The 23487-nt window shown below is 34.0% G+C and overlaps 1 protein-coding gene across 1 annotated transcript in view; it reads left to right on the top strand.

The window, feature by feature from the left end:
- Positions 1-23487, top strand: part of ACAP2 (ArfGAP with coiled-coil, ankyrin repeat and PH domains 2) — a 155035-nt gene that overhangs the window by 123897 nt on the left and 7651 nt on the right. The window contains exons 11-21 of the mRNA XM_065875727.1: positions 5128-5179; positions 6451-6551; positions 7156-7261; positions 12963-13171; positions 13513-13582; positions 15331-15422; positions 17155-17339; positions 18493-18585; positions 19644-19831; positions 20256-20365; positions 21651-21761. Of these exons, the coding sequence (XP_065731799.1) occupies positions 5128-5179; positions 6451-6551; positions 7156-7261; positions 12963-13171; positions 13513-13582; positions 15331-15422; positions 17155-17339; positions 18493-18585; positions 19644-19831; positions 20256-20365; positions 21651-21761 (1317 nt within the window). The remainder of the gene's footprint in view (positions 1-5127; positions 5180-6450; positions 6552-7155; positions 7262-12962; positions 13172-13512; positions 13583-15330; positions 15423-17154; positions 17340-18492; positions 18586-19643; positions 19832-20255; positions 20366-21650; positions 21762-23487) is intronic.

Below are 23487 nucleotides of genomic sequence, written 5' to 3'. Positions count from 1 at the left end.
CACGGCATGTGGGATCTTCCCAGACGGGGCCACGAACCCGTGTCCCCTGCATCAGCAGGTGGACTCTCAACCACTGCGCCACCAGGGAAGCCCACAATCTGTAGTTTGATAAGACAAAATACAACTTCAATAACAATAACAAAAAAATAGCTTAAAAAATATTTTTAAAAACCTTCCTAATCCATTTGCATTATTAGGAATAAATTATGCATAGCAAATTAGTTTCATTTTCATACACCTTTAAAGAATATTTTGATGACAACAGTAGTTAAAGGCAGACTTCTAAGGAATATAGCATATAAACATTATACAAATCCCTTTTCAAAAACAAAAGTCAAAACCTTGCAACAGAAGTCTTAAGTATTTTCTAGGTTATAGGTCAGTAGCTATAAAAGGGAGAAGAAAGAAAGAGTTATCTATTAAATGTTATTTAGAATTCTCTTCTGCTTTTCAATTTTAAAAATTTGGAATGTATCTAAATTTTTTTATATGAAGTTACCAAAAATCTAATGTTAGGAAGTACATGCAAATAATTTCCCTTTACCTGTATATGACTTCCAGACTCTGCCCTGCTTCTCTAGTTAGTTCTCTATCTAGCTTGATTTAATATATTCTACGAGCCTCTGAATAAAAGACTGTGTATTTGTGCCTTAACTTTAAAAGTCCAGGAATTCAACTGTTCAAATGTACAGATTTTTTTTCTGCCCACCGTTTACGTTTGTTTTTGTTTTTTTTAATTGTTTGTGGATTAGTTTTAGGAAACATACTTTCTTGTAGTTACTATAAGGTGCCAATCATATGACAAATTTGCCATTGTCTATAGTTCTATGGAGTAGAAGCATACAATATTTTCAAAAGGAACTTTTTAAAAAGATCTTCCTGAGGGAAATGTGAATTTGACTAGGAATTCCCAGGTAGTTTTAAAACCTGGCCCTGTGTTTCATAAAATCTAAGTATATCTTGAAAGCATCATTCTATGATCTGAAATTTAACCAAAGAGATGGTATTTTGTGTGATATGATTGAAATAGCATAAGGAGTGAAACGTTTTATGTCTTATGTGAATTGTTGAGCTTGTTTCTGGTTGGCTTCAGATTTCTGGTGTCTCTTAAGATTTTTATATGTCTATAATATACATTTTTTGATGATGTGATATCTACAAAATAGTCTTTCCATACCAGGCCATCTTCTCAGTGTGTCAGCTTTACTTCAAGCTCAAGTCAGTGCTAGATGGATTACTAATACCTGTATATCTCTTTTGCTTTTAATGATAAATTTAGAAAAGATGAAGGAACAAGGAAAATAATTAAATATTAACATTATTTAGTAGTGAGGTGTCAAAACGAATAAAGAAGTTGAATAATTACATGCTGTGCTCAGTCTTTGTTGAATTAGAAAATACAGCTAAAAGCATAAAATGTATTATATAGTATCTTAATCTAGTACAGATACAAATAAGAAGTGTATAGATAGATTAAAGATAAACTCTACTTATGTGTGGCCTTAGAGTCTCCACTATCATTTGACAAAAAGAGGGTGAGCAGATGGGAGGAACTTTTCCTTATGGAAAGTTCTCATTTGTTTCAGGTTTATATATATATATATATATATATATATATATATATATATATATATATATATATATATATATATTCTGTATCTGTATCACTGTAGTGATTATTTCCTTTAAATTTTTAAGATGAGGAAAGGTACTATTTATATTTTACAGCTATGACCATAGAGGCAGAAAATAATAGCAGAGTGTGCTAAGTCCTACCAGAACCTTCTATACCATAATGCTTTGAAGAAAATTTTGAATATTTCTGAAATATTAGCGTTTCAGATCCCTGAGAATTGGAATTAACTGTATAAATGCATGTATGTATAATATGTGAGCAAAATACAACAGATACTTTTGACTCTTTTGTTAGGTTATGAGCTTAAGCTGGTTCCTTTAATTCTTGCTTTATTTTCATATCATGCTAGTCTTTTGCTTATTTTGCACATTTGCGTTTTCATTCTTTTACCACCTTTCCCTTATGTTTTAATCCTGCCCCATTTTTTCACATGACAGGAAAAAGCCCGATCATATCAGGTACCAAATGGCTTCCTTCCCCTCACCCCTACCTTACTCCAGTTTCCTCTTTGGCACGAGAAAGCTCATAATTAACCTGCATTTCAATTGGATTACTTGCAATGGATATGAAGTCTCATGTTTTAAATTGGGAAGAAAGTGTAAACTTGTTATTTGAGGAATGGAATTATACCTTTTCATTGCTTATCTCCTCAATTTGTTTTAATCTGGAAAAGAACATTTGATATGTATATAGTTATCCAAAGAAGATACAGATTAATACGAATACCTTTATATATATGTGTGTCTGTATTTTTTAAGGGAAATAAGCTAGTAAGTGCTTTTTAAATTTTTTAAACGGTAATTAGGAATTAGCCCCTTTGGTAATCACCTTATTAATTATGTTTAAAGGAAACATTGTCAGTTCCTAGCTTTTGTTTGTTTTACCATTTTGGTCTTTTTCCTTGTGAAAAACTAAATTGAATTTTAGATAAAGGAACATGTACATGTTCAAGCTTTTAATTTTGTTAAATGTTCACCTTTTTGGCACCTATGTGCCAAGTGTGTGCATGAATCCATCATCTGTATAGTTTTAGTGATAAAGCTTCTACAGATTTAGAAGTCTGACTTTTACCCATGTTCTTGATTTTGAGTTCCGGGACTAGTGCTCAAAAATTGTAAAAGATACTTGATTTCTTTTTTAATGTATTCCCTCCCCACCAAAATTCTGTCATCCTATGGCTCTCATTGGTATTTAAAAATTGATAATATTTATGAATGTAATATTTTGGTCTAAAATCTTTATTATGTTATCTCAGTTTGAGATAGATATAAAGTGGTGTCTTAGTTCTCTTAAAACCAAGAAATTTTCCTTTTTAAAAACGTTTATATTTTGGCTTTGTGGTCAGTTTGTGAATCTTGCAGAATATAGTGTAGTTGTCAGCACAATGCTTTCCAACATTTGTCTTTTTTATTATTTAATTACCTTTTAAAGAATCTTTAAATTGCAGGTAGCATGAACTTGAAAATATTAAATATTTTTGCATATCGCATAGACTATGAACTGTCTCATTTTTCCTTTTATTAAAATTGTTAATAATAACTAGGATTATCCTACAGGAGCAATTTAAAATTATATTTTATTTTACTTACCTGATTAAGGTCTTCATCAGTGTAAATGAGTGAAGTTAGCTCTTTTTTCTTTTTTTAATGGCAGAGGAGAGGAGATAGTATCATAAGACATACTGATCTTAGTAATTAAAATATTTTTCTACCTAGGATATATTGTGGGATTGTTTTTCCTTAGGAGATGTCAAATTAAGATGAATTTATAGTGTATACAAAAACTAATGATGTGAGAAAGTTACCCAGAAGCAGATAGATGGTAGGGGAACTGAGTTTCAGAAATACAAATGATCTATAAAGTTAATAATCAGAGGAAATTGTCTCTAAGAAAAAAAAATTAAGTTTTTATCTAGTATTTTGTTATTTATGTTTAGAGGCTATTCTAAGATTCAGCAGGTCAAAAGAAATTTATTTTTTGAAGACCTCAGAAGCATGAAAAGTTTACATGGATGTTTTTCCATTGTGCAATAAAATTCATTGTAGTTTTTCATCAAATTATATAATATGATTACTATATATAAAATATAAGAATTTTTATTAATATGGTTTATGCTACTTCAAATGATTTTTTTAAAAAACACTTCAATCAATATCAGAGATTGTTTCCATTGCATGTCATCCCATGTGGCAGGGCTGCACCATTTTGTTTGTTTGGAGGTATTTCCTTTAACATTTCTAACCAACTATGTGTTCCAAAGCAAAGAGACCCAGAAGTTCTTCCTTTTCTAGCTCACCTCTTGATGATTTGCATTTAGAGGCAACCCACTTGGTTTTATCTAGATGCTTATTTAACAGTCTCTATTTTAATGGTAACGGTGATACCTTTTTAAATAGCAAGAAAACCTAACAATCTGTCTAGCTTAAAAATAGAAAAGCATCTAATCATTTTCTCAGCTTTGGAGAATTAACTTAATTTTTTAAAATAGAAATTCTAAATATGTCTAAATACAATTTTTAGTGCTTTGTATTAGTGTCAATGAAAAGGTAGAATCTATCTGCTAATAGATTAATAACTAATGTTTATGATAGAAATCATTTCACATGAAACTAATTTTAAAATAATGACTCAACTATTGTTTTACCTTTCATGCTTGATGAGAGTTTTTGCTTCCTTTTATGAATGGCTTTTGGCTGTGATTTTTTTTTTGTAAGTCTTTAGGTCCTTTTACTGTTTTAATAAATTAGAATTAGTAAATATGCCATACGTAGCTTAGTTTTTTCTTCTAAAGAAGATTGCAAGTAAAGTGTTTGCCAATTAATGTATAGTAATGAGCAGAACAATAGTTAGGTGACTCATTTTTAGTCATAACTTTGATTATTCTGCTTAGAAGTATTTTACATGAAAGTAAGCCCAAGTGAATTGGCACCTATCTCCTGTGATGTCAGTTCTAAAAGGATGATACAATTTTCTGTTTTGCTTAACAAATCAAATGCTGAATTAGCTTCAGAAAGGTTGAAAACAAAGCACCATTTATTTCAGTCTTTTATTGTATACAAATGAAGTCTTATTTATAATATAATTTTATTTCTACTTTATAACAAAAGCAAATTATTTTGGGGGAAAGATTTAGTTATTTTTGAGGAAGCTCAAAAAGCTAAATTTTTATTTTAAAACAATTATTATTTGGTAATGACATAAAGGATGACAACTTTTGTTAGGATATAAATTTCTGACATAAAAATGAATCAAAATATAGTAATTTTATTTTCCTAATCTGTGGTTTTAAAATTGCCTGAAATTGTTTTTTTACTTTCAGTAGTTATCTATCTCATTGACATCAGTTTATATAAAGCAAAACAAAACAATGCACTTCTAAAAACATAATTACCATAAACTGATTTTCTAGTGCTTTCCCCAATATTTCTTTTCTAACAACAACTGAAATAAATTATGTTTGTGAAAACGTAATCTATTTTGTATTTATTTAGACGCTGGTTTTCAATACAGAATAATCAGTTGGTTTACCAGAAAAAGTTTAAGGTAGGTGTTTTGTTAATTAGTGAAAACCCATTGAGTCCCCAGTTTAAGTTTTTTAACTGTTCCTTTTGGTAAAGCATTGAAGTCCATAAATATGCATGTGTGCAAGATTACTGTTTATTAGTTTTATGTTTGTGTATGTATAAGAGGACTCAGAAGTGGAAAGTGTCAACATTGTGTCCTGAATTCTTAGTTCCTAGCTTTGAGATGGATTTTTCTGTGTCCCAGGATTATTACTTTTATTCCTTCACATGTTTCTTTGTCCAGCTGTGAGACAGGAATTCCCTAGTACTGTTTTGATGCTGAAGGAAAGGGTGCCTTTTAAGAAATATCACCTTAGGGCCAAGTGGTAATGGAGAAAGGTTAATAATTACATTAAAGTGTAAGCTTGAATTAATTTAAATAGAAACTTTTAAATTTGTTAACATTGTTTTTACATGTTTGTTTTCCTGAACCTGATTTTAAGAGTGAGGTATTTTTATTTAATGGAAAGGCATAATGAGATTATATGTGACTTGAGAATGTTAAAGATAATTAGAGAAAAAGAACTATTAGTTAATTGATGACTTGATTTTTACCTAGTTAGTCTTTATGAATGATGTATTCACCTGTAAATTTCAAATATCCACTTTACTCTTGAGATGACACAATGTGAAATTTTACTTGCTATTCTATGATAGCAGGTTTATTCCATAGAAGTTCTTTATTCTAACTAATTAGTCCATGGTTATTTCTACTCTGATAAGCTTGGTTTTGAGTTTATTTTTTTATTAAGTACTAAAAAATGATTTAAAATTTCTCATTTTCTTAGGTATTTTAAGAAGCACGTATAGGCTTCTTATTTTTCTTTCAGTTATTTAAACTTGACTCATGAAAGGCTTCTTGTTTTGGAGGAAAGTAGCTTTTATTATATGTGAGTAAGGATCAGGAGAGAAATCGATATGAAAGAAAATAGAAGAAAATGAACAGAAAGCTAACATTTATTGAGCACTTGCTAATTAACTACCAAGTGTTGGACTAAGTTTATATAAACTATTTCATTTAATTCTTATACAGCAGTTTTATGAGGCAGATAAAATTATTAACAGGGCAGAATTACCTTTATTAGTTATATCTATGTTGATAACTCCTATTTCTAATCTAAAATAAGATAAAATATAAACCTTTAAAATTAGACCATTTATTCCAAGTACTGTTTTTAAGTATGTTTTTATTGGTAGTTGGTATTTAAAACCTAGGTTGATAAATATAGGAGTTTTGTTTCCTTATTGTAGGATAATCCCACTGTGGTGGTAGAAGATCTAAGGCTCTGTACAGTGAAACATTGTGAGGACATAGAACGACGATTCTGCTTTGAGGTGGTCTCTCCAACAAAGTGAGTGGTTCTAAATAATTTGAGAGTTGCTTTTATGTTTCCATAGCTTGTCTTAAAGAATTTTCCAGAATACAGAGAGATCTGTGTTGCAGTTGTGATTATATGAGCTAAAGAGGAAAAAAGTGCACTAAAAGTAAATTTTAATAATTAATGATTACACATATTAAGTCAGATATTTATGTAACTTCTACCCAGTATCATATTCTTTAAATTCTATAAACATGATTGATGTGGCCATGTGAAAACATATTAACTGTCATGGTAATGAACTGAAGTCATATATCAGATAAATTTCTTTGATAACTATCATTTCATATATCTACCCAATGGAAAAAATTAATGTTATTTTATGTGGCAAATTTAAAGTTGTTTTTTTTTTTTAATATACAGGAATGGGTGATTTGTTTTCAGTAGGTAATTTATTTCATTGGTTCCTTGATTTCTTTATGAACATACCCTGTCGTAAAGATAGGTGAAATAAAACCTTTCAACAGAAATTAGTTTTTGTTAGAAAATTATTAAATAACAAAGTGGACAAAAAAGTAAACCTTCTTATTTTTTGGTTTAATTTAGTATCTGAGAAAACAATGTTATTTCCTTTTAGAAGTTGTATGCTTCAGGCAGATTCTGAAAAGCTGCGCCAGGCATGGATTAAGGCTGTTCAGACCAGTATTGCTACTGCTTATAGAGAGAAGGGTGATGAATCGGAGGTTAGTAAACAATATTGTGATACCAAGTGATACATTAACAAAGTTTCTAATTTTAGTCGCAACATTGCATGATTATTAAAACTTTCTTTTTTATGGAGGATAATTTTTTTTGTAATTGAAATGGGTTTTATTTTTAAATTGTAGATTCAATTCTCTTGCTTATTTCTCTTTACTTATCATTTTATATATATGTTTAATATATATTTAATATATATATTTATGTTTAATCCATTATTTCAATATGTGTCCCAGGTATTCTGATGCAAGTATTTTTCCCCAAATATTTTATTATTCTAATAAAACAGTGAATGTGAAAGGTATTTAAAATTAAATCTGGGTGAAAAGCAAAAAAGGAAAGCTCATATTTTAGTGGAAATCTCCCTGGAGAAGATAAACTAAATATAGAGTCTTGGGTTGTAGTCTGGCTTTAGCTACCCAGTGAGTTTACAAACTCCTTTGAGCAAGGCCATGAGTGAGTCTTAAGAAATGGAACTCACCGCTTCCCCCCACTAGCTTCCTGAAAATGTGACATTTGTGAATCTGTACATGTCTGAAAATGTCTGTATTCTATCCTTACATTTGTTTGATAGTTTGGTTGAGTATGGAATTTTTAGGTTGGAAATGATTATTCTCAAAAATTTTAATGGCAGTGTTTTTCTTGTTTCCAGAGTTGTTGTTGGAGTCTTTCTTGTTACCAGTCTTTAGTATTCCTCCTCTCCAATTTCTTTGTTTTCTTTTTCTGGAATTTCTGGACTGGTCTTATGACTTTCTTATTTTTTGTGTTTTTTGTTCTTCATTCTGGAAGATTTTATCAGTTAGTCTTCCAAACCTTCTATTGAATATTTCAGTTCTGCTAGCACATATTTAATTTCCAAGAGATCCTTTTTGTTTGCTGAATGTTTGTACATATAAACCTGTTCTTTTTTCATATATGCAGTGTTAGAGTTGTGGTTCTTAATCTTGACTACACATTAGGATAACACAAGAAGCTTTAAAAAATCCCAGTGCTTAGGTCCCACCCCAGAACAATTGAATGGAGTTGGGACCCAGGCATCAATATTTTTAAAAGCTTTCTAAATGATTTCTGTGTATAGACAATGTTGAGAACCATTTTATTAGGGGCTTTCCTTGGCTTTCTGGTAATCTGCTCATGGTTGCAAGATAAGGACTAACCTCTTCGGAAGCTCTGAGAACGCAGTTAGGACTTCGTTGACTGTGAGCTTCAGCAAAGTGTGGACCATTTGTTGAGGAATAACCATAGTTAGGGACTTTGGAGTCTTTTCAGCTAAGATTCCCCAGAGAAGACTCACCAATCTCCTGCATAGGGATAAGGGCCTGGCTTGGAGCTAATTGCTGGGGATCGCAGCATTCGGTGTGTATACATTAATTTAATCCTCTGCCTTCCACCTTTTAGGTAAACCCCATCCAGTCACTTTCTGTTTTACTTTCCCAGAGAATAAACCTCTAGTCATTTGTGTGTCTTTGTAGAGAGCAGTCCACTAATGGCAGTGTTGGGGAGGGCACCTTCGATCTAACTGCTTCTTAAACAATCAGTCCTCCTACTTTCATCCCCACTTCCGAGATAACTGGTATAAATCCTTGAGTCATTTGAATATTATGTGATATAAATTGATGGACTCCTGGATTTTTCTTATTATTTCCTTAGATTTTACCTTGGTCTACTCAGTTACCATTCATCCAGCCACTCTTCAGCTCCCCAAGTTTTGTTGCTCTTATTTTCTTTCCTGTTCTCCCTATTCTTGTGGATAAATGTCTTAATTTTTTAAAATAAAAAAGCTTAAGTTTTTAAAAGTAGATTACAGATATCATGTCATTCCACACTTAATAGTAATTTCTTAATATCGTCTGTAACCCAGTCTATATTCATGTGTCTTCAGTTGTCCTAAAAATGTCTTTTACAACCTGTTTTACAAAGTAGGATCTCTTCTATGACTGGGCATTGCATCTGGTCTTATGTTCCTTGTCTTTCCATCTAGAACAGTTCTTTTTTTTTCATAACAATGATGTGCTGAAAAGGTTAGGCTATTTGTTCCTATAGAATTCCTTCTCATAGATTGCAACATAGATAATGTGTATACTTCATGCTGCAACAGGAGACATACAATATTGTTATCCAGCCACTGTTAATGCGAAAATGTTCTGTGTGAACATGAAGCAGATACATTGGATTAGGGAGATGACAATATGATCCCTCCATTGTCATGTTACATTTCCTTTTTTGTTCCCAGTCTACTTTGTTATTTTGTGTAACAAAATCTACCTTGTGTTACTTTGACCCTATAAGATCTATGCTCCATCAACCATTCATCTAATAGTTTTATAACTGAATTTGTAATTTCATTAGGAATTGCAAAATGATGATTTTCTAATTCTGTCATCCCCGTCTGCATTCCTGTGTGAAATACAGGTTTTCTTCATCAACGGAGCTATTTAGTTAGTTTAATAAAATGCTTAATTTTTTGCTTTTAATTACCACATTTGGTTGATTTATTAGCTACCTTAAGTGGGGACAGATACATGTTTTTTGGGATATCATTATACACTCATGGATTTTTGGTAAATACAGTGGGTCCCAATTAATTGCGGTAATTACTCTTTTTTCATACTCAGATTATCACAACTTTGTCCATTAATGGCTCTGGGTAATTGCCTTTAAAAAAATTCTCTAGTTTTTAGCGGAGTTTTGAGAGGGAACAAATTTAGGTGTGTATCCAGATCATCTTGATGAAGGAGCTAGTGGTGTTGCTGAAATACCTATGTTAGCAAAACCATACACCAGAAACAGCAGGGATTACAGGAAAAATAGGGATAGGGCCAACCTAAAAAACCGTGTAAGTTTGTAACTTGAATAATTTTTGGAACTTTAGAATCTCAGTAAAAATATTGGCTTGGCCAAAAAGTTTGTTTGGTTTTAAGTCAAGATAAAAGACACATTTTTCATGAAGAACTTTATGGAACAACTTATTCACTACCGAATGAGCTTTTTGGCCAACCCAATATTAGCCTAGTTAAATTCCTAATAAATGAACACTATAATATAGAATACAGATAGGACTTAACTTTAAAAATTGGTGAGGATAGCTTAAAGGAAGGGTACAGAAGGGTTGAGGCTTTGGTGATATATACAAAATACATAAAGATCAGAGAGAATGGTGCAGTAAACACTTTCAAGTCATAGCACATGGCCAAAATGAGCCAAGAAGAATGGGGAGATGGGTGTCCTTTTCAGTCCTGTGTTCCTTGAGGTGGCCAGCCCAAGTTCTGCTGTGTTAGTGTACTTTGCTTTCAGCCAAAAGCATTAGCTAATAAAGAAAAAATTGGGACTGAACCAACATGATTTCTGCATTATATTGACATCCTTTCTCTATATGATAATTGCTTATGAGCTAATTCACATTATCAAACATGTTTTAGTAAAGCAGATTTTATTTCTTTTTTTAAAAAATTTTAAAGTAATCTCAAATTTATAGAGAAGTTCCAAGTATAATACAAACAATTTTTTCCCCTGAACTGTTTCAGAGTAAGCTGCTAACATATGCCCCATCACCCATTATTAATTTAGTGAGTAATTCCCACAATTAGGACATTTCTCCTGTATAAGCATAGTACAGTCATCAAAATCAAGAAATGAGCATTGATGCATTACTTCCATTTAATTCTCAAATATCATTGTTTTAACAGTTGTCCCAGTAATGTTCTTTACAGCAAAAAGATGCAGTTCAGAAGCACAGGTCTCTTTTAGTTGTCATGACTCTTCAGTTTCCTTCAGTTAGGAATAGTCCCTCAGTCTTACTTTGACCTTCTTGACCTTGGTTGTATTCAAGATTACAGATTTCTGTAGAATGTCCCTCATTGTTGGTTTGTTTACTCACAAGGTTATGCACCTTTTGTAGGAATGTTGTATAAATGATGCTGTGTTCTTCTCACTGCATCCTTTCAGGTGGCACAAGATTTTGATTTGTCCCGTTATTGGTGATGTTAACTTTGATCACTTGAGTAAGGTAGTGTCTGCTAGACTTCTCTACTGTAATGTTATCTTTGTAATAGTATTTTGTATGTGGGGGGGGGGGGTACTTTGAGACTGTAGATATTCTGTTCCTCATCAGGCTTTAAATTTTAAAATATAATTATATCAATATAGGCCTCTATTTTATTCAATGTATTATAATTCATTACTATCATTACTTGTTTTGTTTCTCAAATTGACCCAAGTTTGGCCAATCCAGTGGAGCCCTGGATTCTGTATCCTTTTGACATGTTCCCAACAATCTTTGAGTTGTTCTCTACTTTCTAACATGATGAGATGTTCCGAGTTCATCTTCTTGTAGTTTCTCTGTACTAGCCTTGAAATCAGTAGTTTCTGCAAACTGCCCTAGTTCTTTTTCATGGAGAATAGTTTGTAGAAACCAAGATAAGGGAATATACATGTATATATACACATTTACATCTGTATAACTTTATGTATCTATTTGTATTGAAACCATTAGGGCACCTGTTGGTATCTCCAGTCCTAATTTAATATAACAGGGTTTGTTCTAACTCTCTCCCTTTTTATATAAATGAGCCCTTTCTCTGCAGTGAGAAATCTGGCTCCCATTTATTTTTAGCAGGTTTAGTTACATAATCAGTTCCCCTGTATGTGACCAATATCCCTTCCCTGCTGCCATTTCCCACCTGCCAGGCTCTAACATCTCTCACTAGGTGGCACTCCCACTTTGTAGTTCCTCTCTATCCTCAGGCTCACATTTCCTTTGTTGGGCTGTCTCCCTATGCAAATACCCTCCTTCTGCTGCTTGGGAACAGCAACCTGCACAGGGTCACTCTCATTTGAGGGTATGCTCCTCACCCAGCTGAGTCCTCTCTGGCATACTGTATCCCCACACTTTCTTTGCTTAGGCCCACCTAACGGCTATTGAATTGAGTTTTCAAGAAGGGCAAGACAAGGGCCAAATTATATTTCTGTTGATTTTATACTAAAATACTGGCTTGTTGAAATATTTTTAAACGAGAAGACTTTTTAGGTCATATCTTTAATTGCTTAGGATCCCCAAACTACATGTTTGTATTTGGTCGTTATTGGTATAGACTTTGTTGTTCACTTAAAAAATTAGCTTTTTGCTTATCTACCACCTTTGCTTTTCTCCTCGTTTCGCCTGAGATTTTAGACATCGTGCATTCTGTTGTTGATTCACTCGTAATTATAATTATGCAATTGATCTCCTCATTAGTAAAAGGCCATATCATTTTCAGTAATTCACTGCAGTAATTGAAACAACTTGCTTGCAGTTCATTGAATACCTTGGAAAAACTTGGTATAAAATAGTATTTATTTTATTCTTGAGTCTTTATAGTCTCACGTGTACTCTCTCTGTCTCTCATCCTGCGTGTTAATTTACTGTTCCCCTTTCTCTTTGCCATTTTATCTTGTACATACATTCATTGTATCGGGTTATTTTTCAATATTAATGTGTTTCTCCCCACAAGACTAAAGGCCAATTGATGGAGGAAACTATATCTTTTCATCCTTGAATCCCCGGTGCTTAGAACAGTGCCTGGCTTAGGCCCATAATAGGCCTTCAATTTGTTGATTAGAAGCATTTGTTTGGAGCATGCAGTGTGCAACGTAGTATTACAATCCTTTTTTTTTTTTTTTTTTTTTAATAATTCTTAATTCTTTTAGAAGCTGGATAAGAAATCATCTCCATCCACGGGAAGCCTGGATTCTGGAAATGAGTCAAAAGATAAATTATTGAAAGGAGAAAGTGCATTGCAGCGAGTCCAGTGTATTCCTGGCAATGCCAGCTGTTGTGACTGTGGTCTGGCAGACCCACGGTGGGCCAGCATCAACCTGGGCATCACCCTGTGTATCGAGTGTTCTGGGATTCACCGGTGGGTAGGCCTGCCCAGGATGAGAGACTTCTTTCCGTTAAACACATATTGTAAATTACTGTGTCTCATTGGTTAGAGGACCTTTCCCACTTGCCTAGTTTGACTGCCAGTGTGTTTTTGTATCTTTTATGAAGTGGATAAAATTCTGGTTGGTGAAGTACGTTTGAGGACTTTGATTCACCATTCATTATTAACTAGAAGATCTACCCCTATTTATGTATGTGTTGAGGCCTATATTAGAGACTATGTCACATTAAGAGAGAAAAATAACTTGCATAATGTGCAAATAGAGACTTGAAAGTTTTATATATTAATGCAGTCTTTTTTTTTTCCCCACTTAGGAGTCTTGGAGTTCACTTTTCAAAAGTACGATCTTTAACTTTAGACACCTGGGAGCCTGAACTTTTAAAGGTAAAATGAATATTTGCTTAAAAATATTTTATGTTTTCACATAAAAGTCAAGATTTTATTTATTTATTTATTTTTTTGCCACATAGCTGTGCAGGATCTTAGTTCCCCTACCAGGGATTGAACCCGTGCCCCCTGCAGTGGAAAGGCAGAGTTCTAACCACTGGACTGCCAGGGAATCCCCCAAAGTCAAGATTTTAGAATCTGGTTTTACAAATGTGTGAGTTTCTCAGTGCTAACAGTGAATTAAATTGTATTGGAACATATCTGATGTTATTTTGGCAAATCTGATGTTTTGTTATTGGTTTTTTAAATTGCTAAGCTTATTATGTAGCACTCTTAACTCCATGTCAGTTCACTTTTTTTTTTTTTGCGGTGCGCGGGCCTTTCACTGTTGTGGCCCTCTCCCATTGCGGAGCACAGGCTCTGGACACGCAGGCTCAGCAGCCATGGCTCACGGGCCCAGCCGCTCCGCGGCATGTGGGATCCTCCCGGACCGGGGCAAGAACCCGTGTCCCCTGCATCGGCAGGCGGACTCTTAACCACTGCGCCACCAGGGAAGCCCTGTCAGTTCACTTTTTAAGGAAACCAGCACCCTGCATTTTTATGTTTTCTCACAAATTATCTTAGATTCTGTGCCTTAGTTTTATATTTTATAATTACATAAATTCTTGTTAAAAATATTAGATATTGCTATAGTGAGCTGCGTGATGGATTGGTATAGCATGTCATTATCATTGCATATTTTAGCATAACACATTTGCAAATTTACATTTTTAAGGGGTAGTAGTCATCAGACTAAGACATCCTTTTTCCTGTGCAAGGATTCATATCTATGAAAATGTCATAAATGATTTTATATCACAACTTGGTTTTTAATATTTACAAAATTTATACTGGTTAATAGTATGCCCATTTTAATTCCCACCATTTAGTTTACCATACTCTAAAAAATATACGTTTGTTTAAAGGTTGTAGTGTATCCTACATTTATTTCTGTCTGAAAATTTTGTTCTTAATGTGCTTGTGTTTTTATTTCAATCCATAAATAAACCAATAATTCTGTCAATTAAGTAAAGTAAAAAGTTTTCTTTGTGGAATCACTGTGGAAACGTCTAAATGAAAGTGATTAAGTTGGCTCCTGTGGTAGAGCCCTATTTCGATAGATTCCATAAATTGTTATGAATTCAAAGGAGAAGAAAGTGGGGGGTGGGGGCTAGCAATCTAATTTCTGCATCAACTTTGCGTGTAGATATGAACTCAGTGGATTCAGTTTAGAAGCTTTGGTTGAAACACAACTGTCTGATACATTTAAAAAATATTGAGACTTAAAAAAATATTTAGAAATACTTATAAATAAAGTGTAAGGAGAAAATAGTTTGCTTCAATTCTGAGTTGTTTAAACCTTACCGTGTCTGGACTTAGGCTTCTTTTTTCAGTTAACTTAGCAAATGTTGTGAATGTGTAGCCTTGTGCTAGCCACAGTAAGGGATAGAAATCTGGTAGAAGATGGGTGAGGAGAAACGCTTTCTTGAGGAGTAGTAATCTTCTAGGGGAGGTATTCTGGTGAAGAATGGCAAAATGGTGATATTGCTCTCAGTCCTTGTCTCCTTTTGTTTTAAATTTAAGCATCTTTGTGAAATGAGCATTTGTAGAACATGCAAAAAGAACTAAGTAGCTCTGTTTGCTTAAGGATTTATACAGTGTTTTTTAGGAAATTATTGCTTATTTTCTGTCTTTCTGCCAAACAGCTTATGTGTGAGTTGGGGAATGATGTTATGAATAGAGTTTATGAAGCTAATGTGGAAAAAATGGGAATAAAGAAACCGCAACCAGGACAAAGGTACTGTTGTGTTAATGTGTTACCTCATTCCCCCCCCCACCATCTTGAATATAGCTGTTACTTTATTTCACTTTAATTGATATGTATTATTGAAGCAGACTGTTCAGAAGAGATCATTACTGCTTCTGTTAAAATGTGGCTGTGTCTCTCTTGGGTTTGTTAATTAGATAATTATATTTTACTAGTCAGATAATAAATTATAGTCTCCAGATGAGAGAGACTCTTAAAAATTAAGGCTCCGGGGCTTCCCTGGTGGCGCAGTGGTTAAGAATCCGCTTGCCAATGCAGGGGACACAGGTTCGAGCCCTGGCCCAGGAAGATCCCACATGCCGCGGAGCAACTAAGCCCGTGAGCCACAACTACCGAGCCTGCGCTCTAGAGCCTGTGAGCCACAACTACTGAGCCTGCATGCCACAACTGCTGAAGCCTGCACGCCTAGAGCCCGTGCTTCACAAGAGAAGCCACCACAATGAGAAGCCCGCACACTGCATTGAAGAGTAGCCCCCGCTCGCCACAACTAGAGAAAGTCCGCGCACAGCAACAAAGACCCAAAGTAGCCAGAAATAAATAAATTAAAAATAAATTAATTTTTTAAAAAAAGGCTCCACATAGGAATATAAAAACTCTTAGCAGTTAAAGGAGACAAAGTTCTGTTAGTGGCAGGCCTTTAAAAAGAGTTAATCTGTTCATTAATGTCTCCAAGGATCAAGTTTCTACTACCTACAATGAATAGTATCACATTGTTTGACTTCGTTCTGCAAATATTTGTTAATTATGTATTTCATACATGGCATTATTATATTGAAGAATTACAGATGAAAAGGGTAGCTTCTGGTAGGGGAGAGTACTTACTTAATTGCTCTGTTTGAAATTTTACTTCCAATTCTATTTATGGAGACTCCAAACGAAGTGGCCGCCTTCAAGGTAGATAATTAGTTTTGTTGTTCATGTTATTTTTAGACTTTATGATTCTTTATATTAGGTATTAAATTTTTATTTGCCATAATCCTATGTTTGATTATATTTTTATGATAATTAATACTTTTTAAAAGTTATTGCCCTCTAAACCAATACCACTTAAATCAGATTCTTATTTTTTTGCTAAAGCATGTCTGTTTGAGTTATTTCAGACCTTGAGATATCCTATTTTAGCCAAAGACCTAGGCATTTTAGAAAGATGTAAGTAAGAAAAGGTATAGAACAAACTTGGTGTTTTATAGTTGTATCATAAATCAAAAATTTTAAATGTGATACCTTTTTTGGTCCCCCTTAAGTTAGAAATGCTATGTTGTTTTGAAGTAGTTGTCTTACGAAGAATTATGGTCATGACTAGTGATAGTTCAGTATGTGACATTATTTATCGGAGTAAAACTGGAATTAAAGTTAACTTCTGTAAATTTTAATAGTTTCTTGGTAATGTTTTTCATTCTGTAAAAAGCAAAAGAGAATATGTATGGGAATGAATGAGCATAGAAATTAAGACAATAAGAGAGTGCCATGTTAATACTTGTGATTTTTCATTTTATTGTTTGTTTTTCATTTAAACATGAAATCATAGTTCATTAAATATTGGGAAGGAAAACATGTTGTAGAATGTTGCAAATTCAGTTTTAACTAGTATGACATTTAGTGACTTTCTTTGAAAAATTCAATATGTAATGGCTTCTTTTCAGTATTAGCCATGCTAAGAGATTAAGCAGAACGTCATGACATTTTTATGTATACCAACCAGACAGGAGAAAGAGGCGTATATCAGAGCAAAATATGTGGAGAGAAAATTTGTGGATAAATATTCTATATCATCATCACCTCCTGAGCAGGAAAAACAGATTGTCTCCAAAAGTTGTGAAGAAAAGAGGCTGAGCATTTCTAAACTTGGGCCAAGTGAACAAGTTAGAGCATCTCCCCAAAGTTCAGGTATTACGGTTTACTTGTTATCTATATAAATATTTTCTTAAGCTGAAGTCACTTTCTTAATCTCTGAATCAGTAGCTGTTGTAGATTTTTTAAATGCTAAAAACTGTTTCCTTCTGTATATCCTACAGAAAAATTGGATTTCTCTGTCTATAAAACAGTTAAATTTAAGTAGTGTTCTGATAATTCACATTTCTAGGTACACTTGACCCTTGAACAACTCGGGGGTTGGGGCACTGACTCTCCGATCAGTTGAAACTTCTCATATAATTTGTAGTTGGCCCTCCATGTATATGTTTCCTCCATGTCTGCTCTGCAGTTCCTCTGTATCATTGGTTCTGCATCCGTGGATGCCACCAATCCCAGGTCATGTGGTACTGTAGTATGTAGTATTGAAAAAATCTGAGTATAGGTGGACCCACGTAGTTCAAACCTGTGTTGTTCAAGGTTCAACCATAATGTGTATATTCTTAAGGAATAAAACTGCTTAAAATGAAATGGGAGATGGGAATTGCAAATCTGTCATGCAAAAAGCCCTAAATATCTGATTAACCACCTAATAGCCTTCCTGTTTTTTCCTCCTAAATTTTTCCCAGTAACGTTTTTTCCTGCCCTTTTCCCTTCTTATGGCCTGCTTTGTGCTTTGCTAACTTGCATGTCCCCAGTGATTGCTGTAAATAGCGACGAGGCCAGGAGGGAGTCTCTGTTCTGTCCTGATGAGCTAGATTCACTCTTCTCCTACTTTGATACTTCTTCAAAACTACGTAGTAGTAAGTACTACTCTTGTGGAGCATTCCAAGTCTGTGCCCGTGGTCATTGTGCGGTGTGGCCATTTCTCTAGATGTTACCCATTGTCTCAGAATTACACATTACTTACAGTCATACGATAAATTAACTCTTTACTACCCCTGACACATTACGGGGTAATGAGATATGTTGCGACTCTGAAAGTAAGTTTATTGCCAGGCTTCATGACTGATTCATATTTTGATACGTGAAGTGTTCCAAAGGATTAAAATTGTCGTAAATTTATTCTACTGGTGGTGGCTGAGATCACGTTGATGTATCAGAGCTCATTTTAAAACCTCATTGATTGTGGGACTTTTTTTCTTAATGGTGCAAACTTTAATCACTAGCTGGTTTTTCTTTAAAACAGTCAAAAGTAATGACAGTGGAATCCAGCAGAGCTCTGATGATGGAAGAGAATCTTTACCTTCCACAGTGTCAGCCAATAGTTTATATGAGCCGGGTGAGTTTTGGTGAAATTCCATGTTAATTGGTATTGTTTGCTGAAAAATGCATGTGGAAAATGCCAAGTTTGATTAAATAGTTTCTGAAGGAAGTGGTTAGTCTTTTAGAAGGTACTAAGGGGCAGTTAATACTGCTGAATGAGAAAGCAGCTATTTTCATATTTGGAAGTTCTCTCTTAGCTGTACATTTTTCTGAGCCTCAAGATATGTGTCAATAGCTAAGGATAATTTTTAATCCACGTGAACGGTATTTCTTACTACCCATTATCTTTTTTTGTGGCTCTCTTTTCTTATCAGGAGAAAGAGATCAGCAAATCCCCCACATCCCCCCTCAAGTTAGGTTTTTCTTCTGACCTGCGCTTTCCTCCTGTATGCTCTCCTTTATGATCTTAGTGGTTATGATCTTGCAGAATACTCAGGATAGTAAGCATTCTTTAAATTATTTGAATTGCTTGTACTGCAAATTGTGATGATGGTATTGGACCATTCTAGGAATAAAGTGAGGTTTGGTCTAGTAGTGAAATCCTTTAGGGGTTCTTACTGCCTCTTCTGAGTCTCTAAGTCCAGGCTTATACTCATATATACCTAATTTTAATCTAATACAGAGTAATTTACCTATCCATTGGATACTGGCAAGACCATAAAGGCCTGGTGTACTAGTCGATGTATTTATAAGAGAAGAAGGTTGTGGAGAGTGATTAGTCTACAGGAAATAAGATTCCTTTGTGAACATCTCCCATTAGCTCATTTTGTTAAACTAGTGGTTTCTTATGTCACAACTTTCATACTGTGATACAGGTAAGAGTTCGCCTTTTTAAAAAGCTGTGGTAAGATACACATAACATAAAATTTACCATCTTAACAATTTTCAAGTGTACAGTTCAGTGGCATTAAATCTATTCACACTGTTGTGCTGCCATCAGCACCATCCATCCACAGAACTCTTTTCATCTTACAGAACTGAAATTCTGTACCTATGAAGCAATGACTCCCCATTCTTTCCCTCCCTCCTTGCCAAGAGCTTATTTTTATTGATGTATTTGTGTTTGCTTTTCAGAGACAGAAAGGCAGGATTCTTCTGTGTTTCTCGACTCTCAACATCTTAATCCAGGACTCCAGCTTTATAGGGCTTCGTATGAAAAAAATCTTCCTAAAATGGCTGAAGCTTTGGCTCATGGCGCAGATGTGAACTGGGCTAATTCTGAGGAAAACAAAGCAACACCACTTATTCAGGCTGTATTAGGGGTATGAATTTGTAAATTCAGGTCTTCAGTGGTAGTAGAGCATAAAATAAAATGATAATTCATTTTGAGCATAGCTTTAACATTATTGTTTGCTTTAAGAGATGGGATAGAAAATAGAAGCAGCAGCTAGTAGTGATTTCTGAACATCACTTTGTGTAAGCTCAGTTTTTTTTCTTAATGAGAGAGTTCTAGTAATGAAAGTAGTGGGTTTTGCTAGATCACAAACTGCAGATTGAATCCCAGTTAGAAGTAGTTCTTGGGAAGAAAATAATATAATTTATCATTTTTCTGCTTTTTGCAGGGGGGTATTTTCTCTTTTGGGGAAAATACAATAGAAAGGCTATTAGAGTAAAGTAAATACTCTGTTAATAGAAATATATTGTTGTTTGCTTTTTCTCCATTGTTATCTTCTTTTTTCCTCTAAGGGCTCTTTGGTGACATGCGAGTTTCTCCTTCAGAACGGTGCTAATGTGAACCAGAGAGATGTGCAAGGGCGGGGACCACTGCACCATGCCACTGTCTTAGGGCACACGGGGTAAACTAGTGCTTATATATTTAAGTAGATTTTATTTGAAAAATTTATTTTGAAATAATGTTTTGCTCTTTCTCAGGTTAAGATTGTTAGCTAGAGCTTATAAAGTTATACTTTCCTTGACTTATACTCTCATGCTGGAACTGAAAATTTTTTTAAATTTCATTCAGAAAAAAGATATGGTTACTTTTCAGATAAGAAAATTGCCAAGCTTACTTTGAACTTTACTAATTCTTTATATAGATCTGTTTTAGTATTTAAAACTGTGGTGATTTCATCAGACAACTTAAGTCTGTATTTGTGTATATTTACGCATGTACATACATTATGTACATAGCACATACATTTTGGGAGAGTTTTGTAACTTTGTAAATTTTAGTTTTCCCACAAGGTAGTTAATTCTTAATTTGTGCTATTGATGTGTGGCTTCTGGAGCAATATTTAGATTCACAGAACAATAAAGCCGTAAAAATGGGCTTTCTACTAGAGGGTACAAATAAAGTCAAAATATTGGCCTTATGTAAAGTTTGTGTCATAGGTCATTGTTTTTCAATAAAACATCTCAGGATCTCCAAGTCTTATTACCTGGACAAACAAGAAACTGTCCTTTTTTAATGTTTATTTTATAGCATCTTCTATTTTCATCATAGCTTATTTTGTTTCCCTCTATTAGCAAGAAGATTCAGTTCAATAACTTTATCATAAAAACTTTTCTCTACTTAAAAATGGTTGTATTTAACTCATCCTTTGTATTTTCTTCATAATCATAATTATTCCCATTTTACTTTATAGACTCCATTTATTCATTTTTTTTCATTTTTTTTCATTTTTTGTCAGTTTCTTCAAGTTATGAATATTTGTGGAATACAGCGGCAAGATTACTTCCCGCTCGTTGCTGTTGTATTATCGTTAATGTATTATGATGTTAACGTTGCCTTGGCTTTCTTCTTTCCCAGATAATGACCTTGAGTGATTTTTGTTTTATTTACATTTATAGTTATCTGTGTACATCTTTTTATGATATTCTTGGAGGGTAGGGACCATAATTTACACATCTCACTATGCTGTATATTATCAGGTTAAATGTGAAAATTTCATAAGATTTATAAAATGTTGATCATGGTAGATTTTTATTATTAGAGTCAATATTCAATAAATCTTTGTAGCATGAATCAAGAATTTCCTAATGAAAATGTTATTTCTTTAAGTAGTGCTTTTTATTTCTTAAGGTGAATACTAATTTTTTTTCTTATCGGCAATATCTCATAAACACTGTTCCCTTAAACAGGCAGGTATGTTTATTCCTAAAACGAGGTGCCAATCAACATGCCACTGATGAAGAAGGGAAGGACCCTTTGAGTATAGCTGTGGAAGCAGCCAACGCTGATATAGTGACCTTGTAAGTGTTTTCTTTTCACTTGATTATTTTCCATACACCGTATTACTTAATACAGTGTTTAAACGTAGAGTTTCGTGTGTAGGCATGAAATTTAAACTTGGTTCTTTACTAGAAGCCATTTACTTCTCTAAGTACGTTAAATGTATGAAGCACTTTACATACATGAACTTACTTGGTTCCCACCTCAACCCTGTGAGGAAGGTTTTATTATTATCAGCCTCATTTTATAAGGAAGCCAAGCCACAAATAATTTGAGAAGCTAGTAAGTGGTAGGGCTGGGATTTGAAACCAAGAATTCTGGCTCTAAAACCCATGTGCTTAGCCACTTCTGTTATACTGCCTGGCCAGTAGGAACAGAAAATCAGTAACTTTTCTGATTCTTTAACTCTCAGTACAGTACTGGGGTGGGAGTTGGATTGGTATAGTAACAGGCAATTTTTCGACTACCTCAGGAATCAGAGGATTATAAGCAGGGAAGCCAACTGCATTGATGTTAGTAACTTTTGCAGCTGCATTTCCTTTGGGCAGTGATAATTAGGGGACCTGTTTGTACTTATTTTTTTGAAGAACTATTCGTATGAGTCCTCTATTTTGAGGTAAAAATATTTGTTTTGGAATGTTTGAATACAATTTAACATGACCTCCTAAAGAGAGAATCTTGAGGTCTTTATTTGATTTTCATCTTAGATCAGAGTTGTTCATTACACTTGGAATCTAGGAATGTGGTTGTCACCTACACTTTATTGTTATGTAGGGAGTCTCAAGCATATGTTGTATGAATCGCTTATTCAGTCTATTCTGAATGAAGCCCAGGATTGCTGATTCCCTGTTAAATAAGTAGAGATAGTTCCATCTACACTACTGAATTTTAGTCACTTACAGATAGAAACTCCCTTGACTGTCTTGAACTCCTGAGCTCCCACTGAGAATTCTTGACTTGCCATATATCACCCCTCCCTGACCCCTGCCAGATTAAAACAAAACGAAAAAACAAAAGAGCAAGACATATTTTCTCTGTACCTAGCTTCTTTTCCTCACTGGAGGGGTTATTGTTATTATGGAAACTATTGTGGGAAAATTTAGATCTATTAAATCATTATAGACTTAAAACTGGAGAAAGATAAGTTATTAAAGAAAAGATAGGAGTGATATACAGAGAAATTAACCCTGGCTGCAGCTTCCCAGGCAATTCTTACAGTAATGGGCCTTCTTCCCCCAAAATACGGTCCCAAATTGTCTTAAGTTTTCTCATTTTACTTTGTATGAGGACGTCAGTTTCACTTACAATTTTTTGAAACAGGCATCCTCTGTGAAAAGTCCAAATACCAAAAAGGGAGACTTATCTTGCTATTATTAATTCACACAATGGTTGGAAAGGAAATGGCAGGGAATTGTGGTGCTTTGAAGATAAGAAAAGCCCATGTCAGATGCTGCAACTGCCAGAGAGAGCACGCTAGAAGAGGGTGACAGCAGTCTGGGAAGGCGTTGAGGATTTGGCGGCCTGGAGGACAGGCAAGAAGTACAGAGTAGGAGAGGGGCACCACAGGTAACATTTGCCTGTTTCAAAATGTTGCTTAAAGTCAGTAAGAAAATGAGAGGAAATTCTTGTTTCCTTAATCCAGTGCTACAGGTCTTCCTGCTGCCAGGATAAATAACCCAAAAAAGAATGTATATAATCAATATGGTAACCATGCAAAAATCTTGGTAACCTATGGTCACTTATTAT

Source organism: Phocoena phocoena, chromosome 4 (genome assembly GCF_963924675.1).
Source record: "Phocoena phocoena chromosome 4, mPhoPho1.1, whole genome shotgun sequence".
Taxonomy (NCBI): domain Eukaryota; kingdom Metazoa; phylum Chordata; class Mammalia; order Artiodactyla; family Phocoenidae; genus Phocoena; species Phocoena phocoena.
The sequence above is the reverse complement of the archived record's forward strand: the minus strand, read 5'-3'. Positions and strand labels throughout refer to the sequence as shown.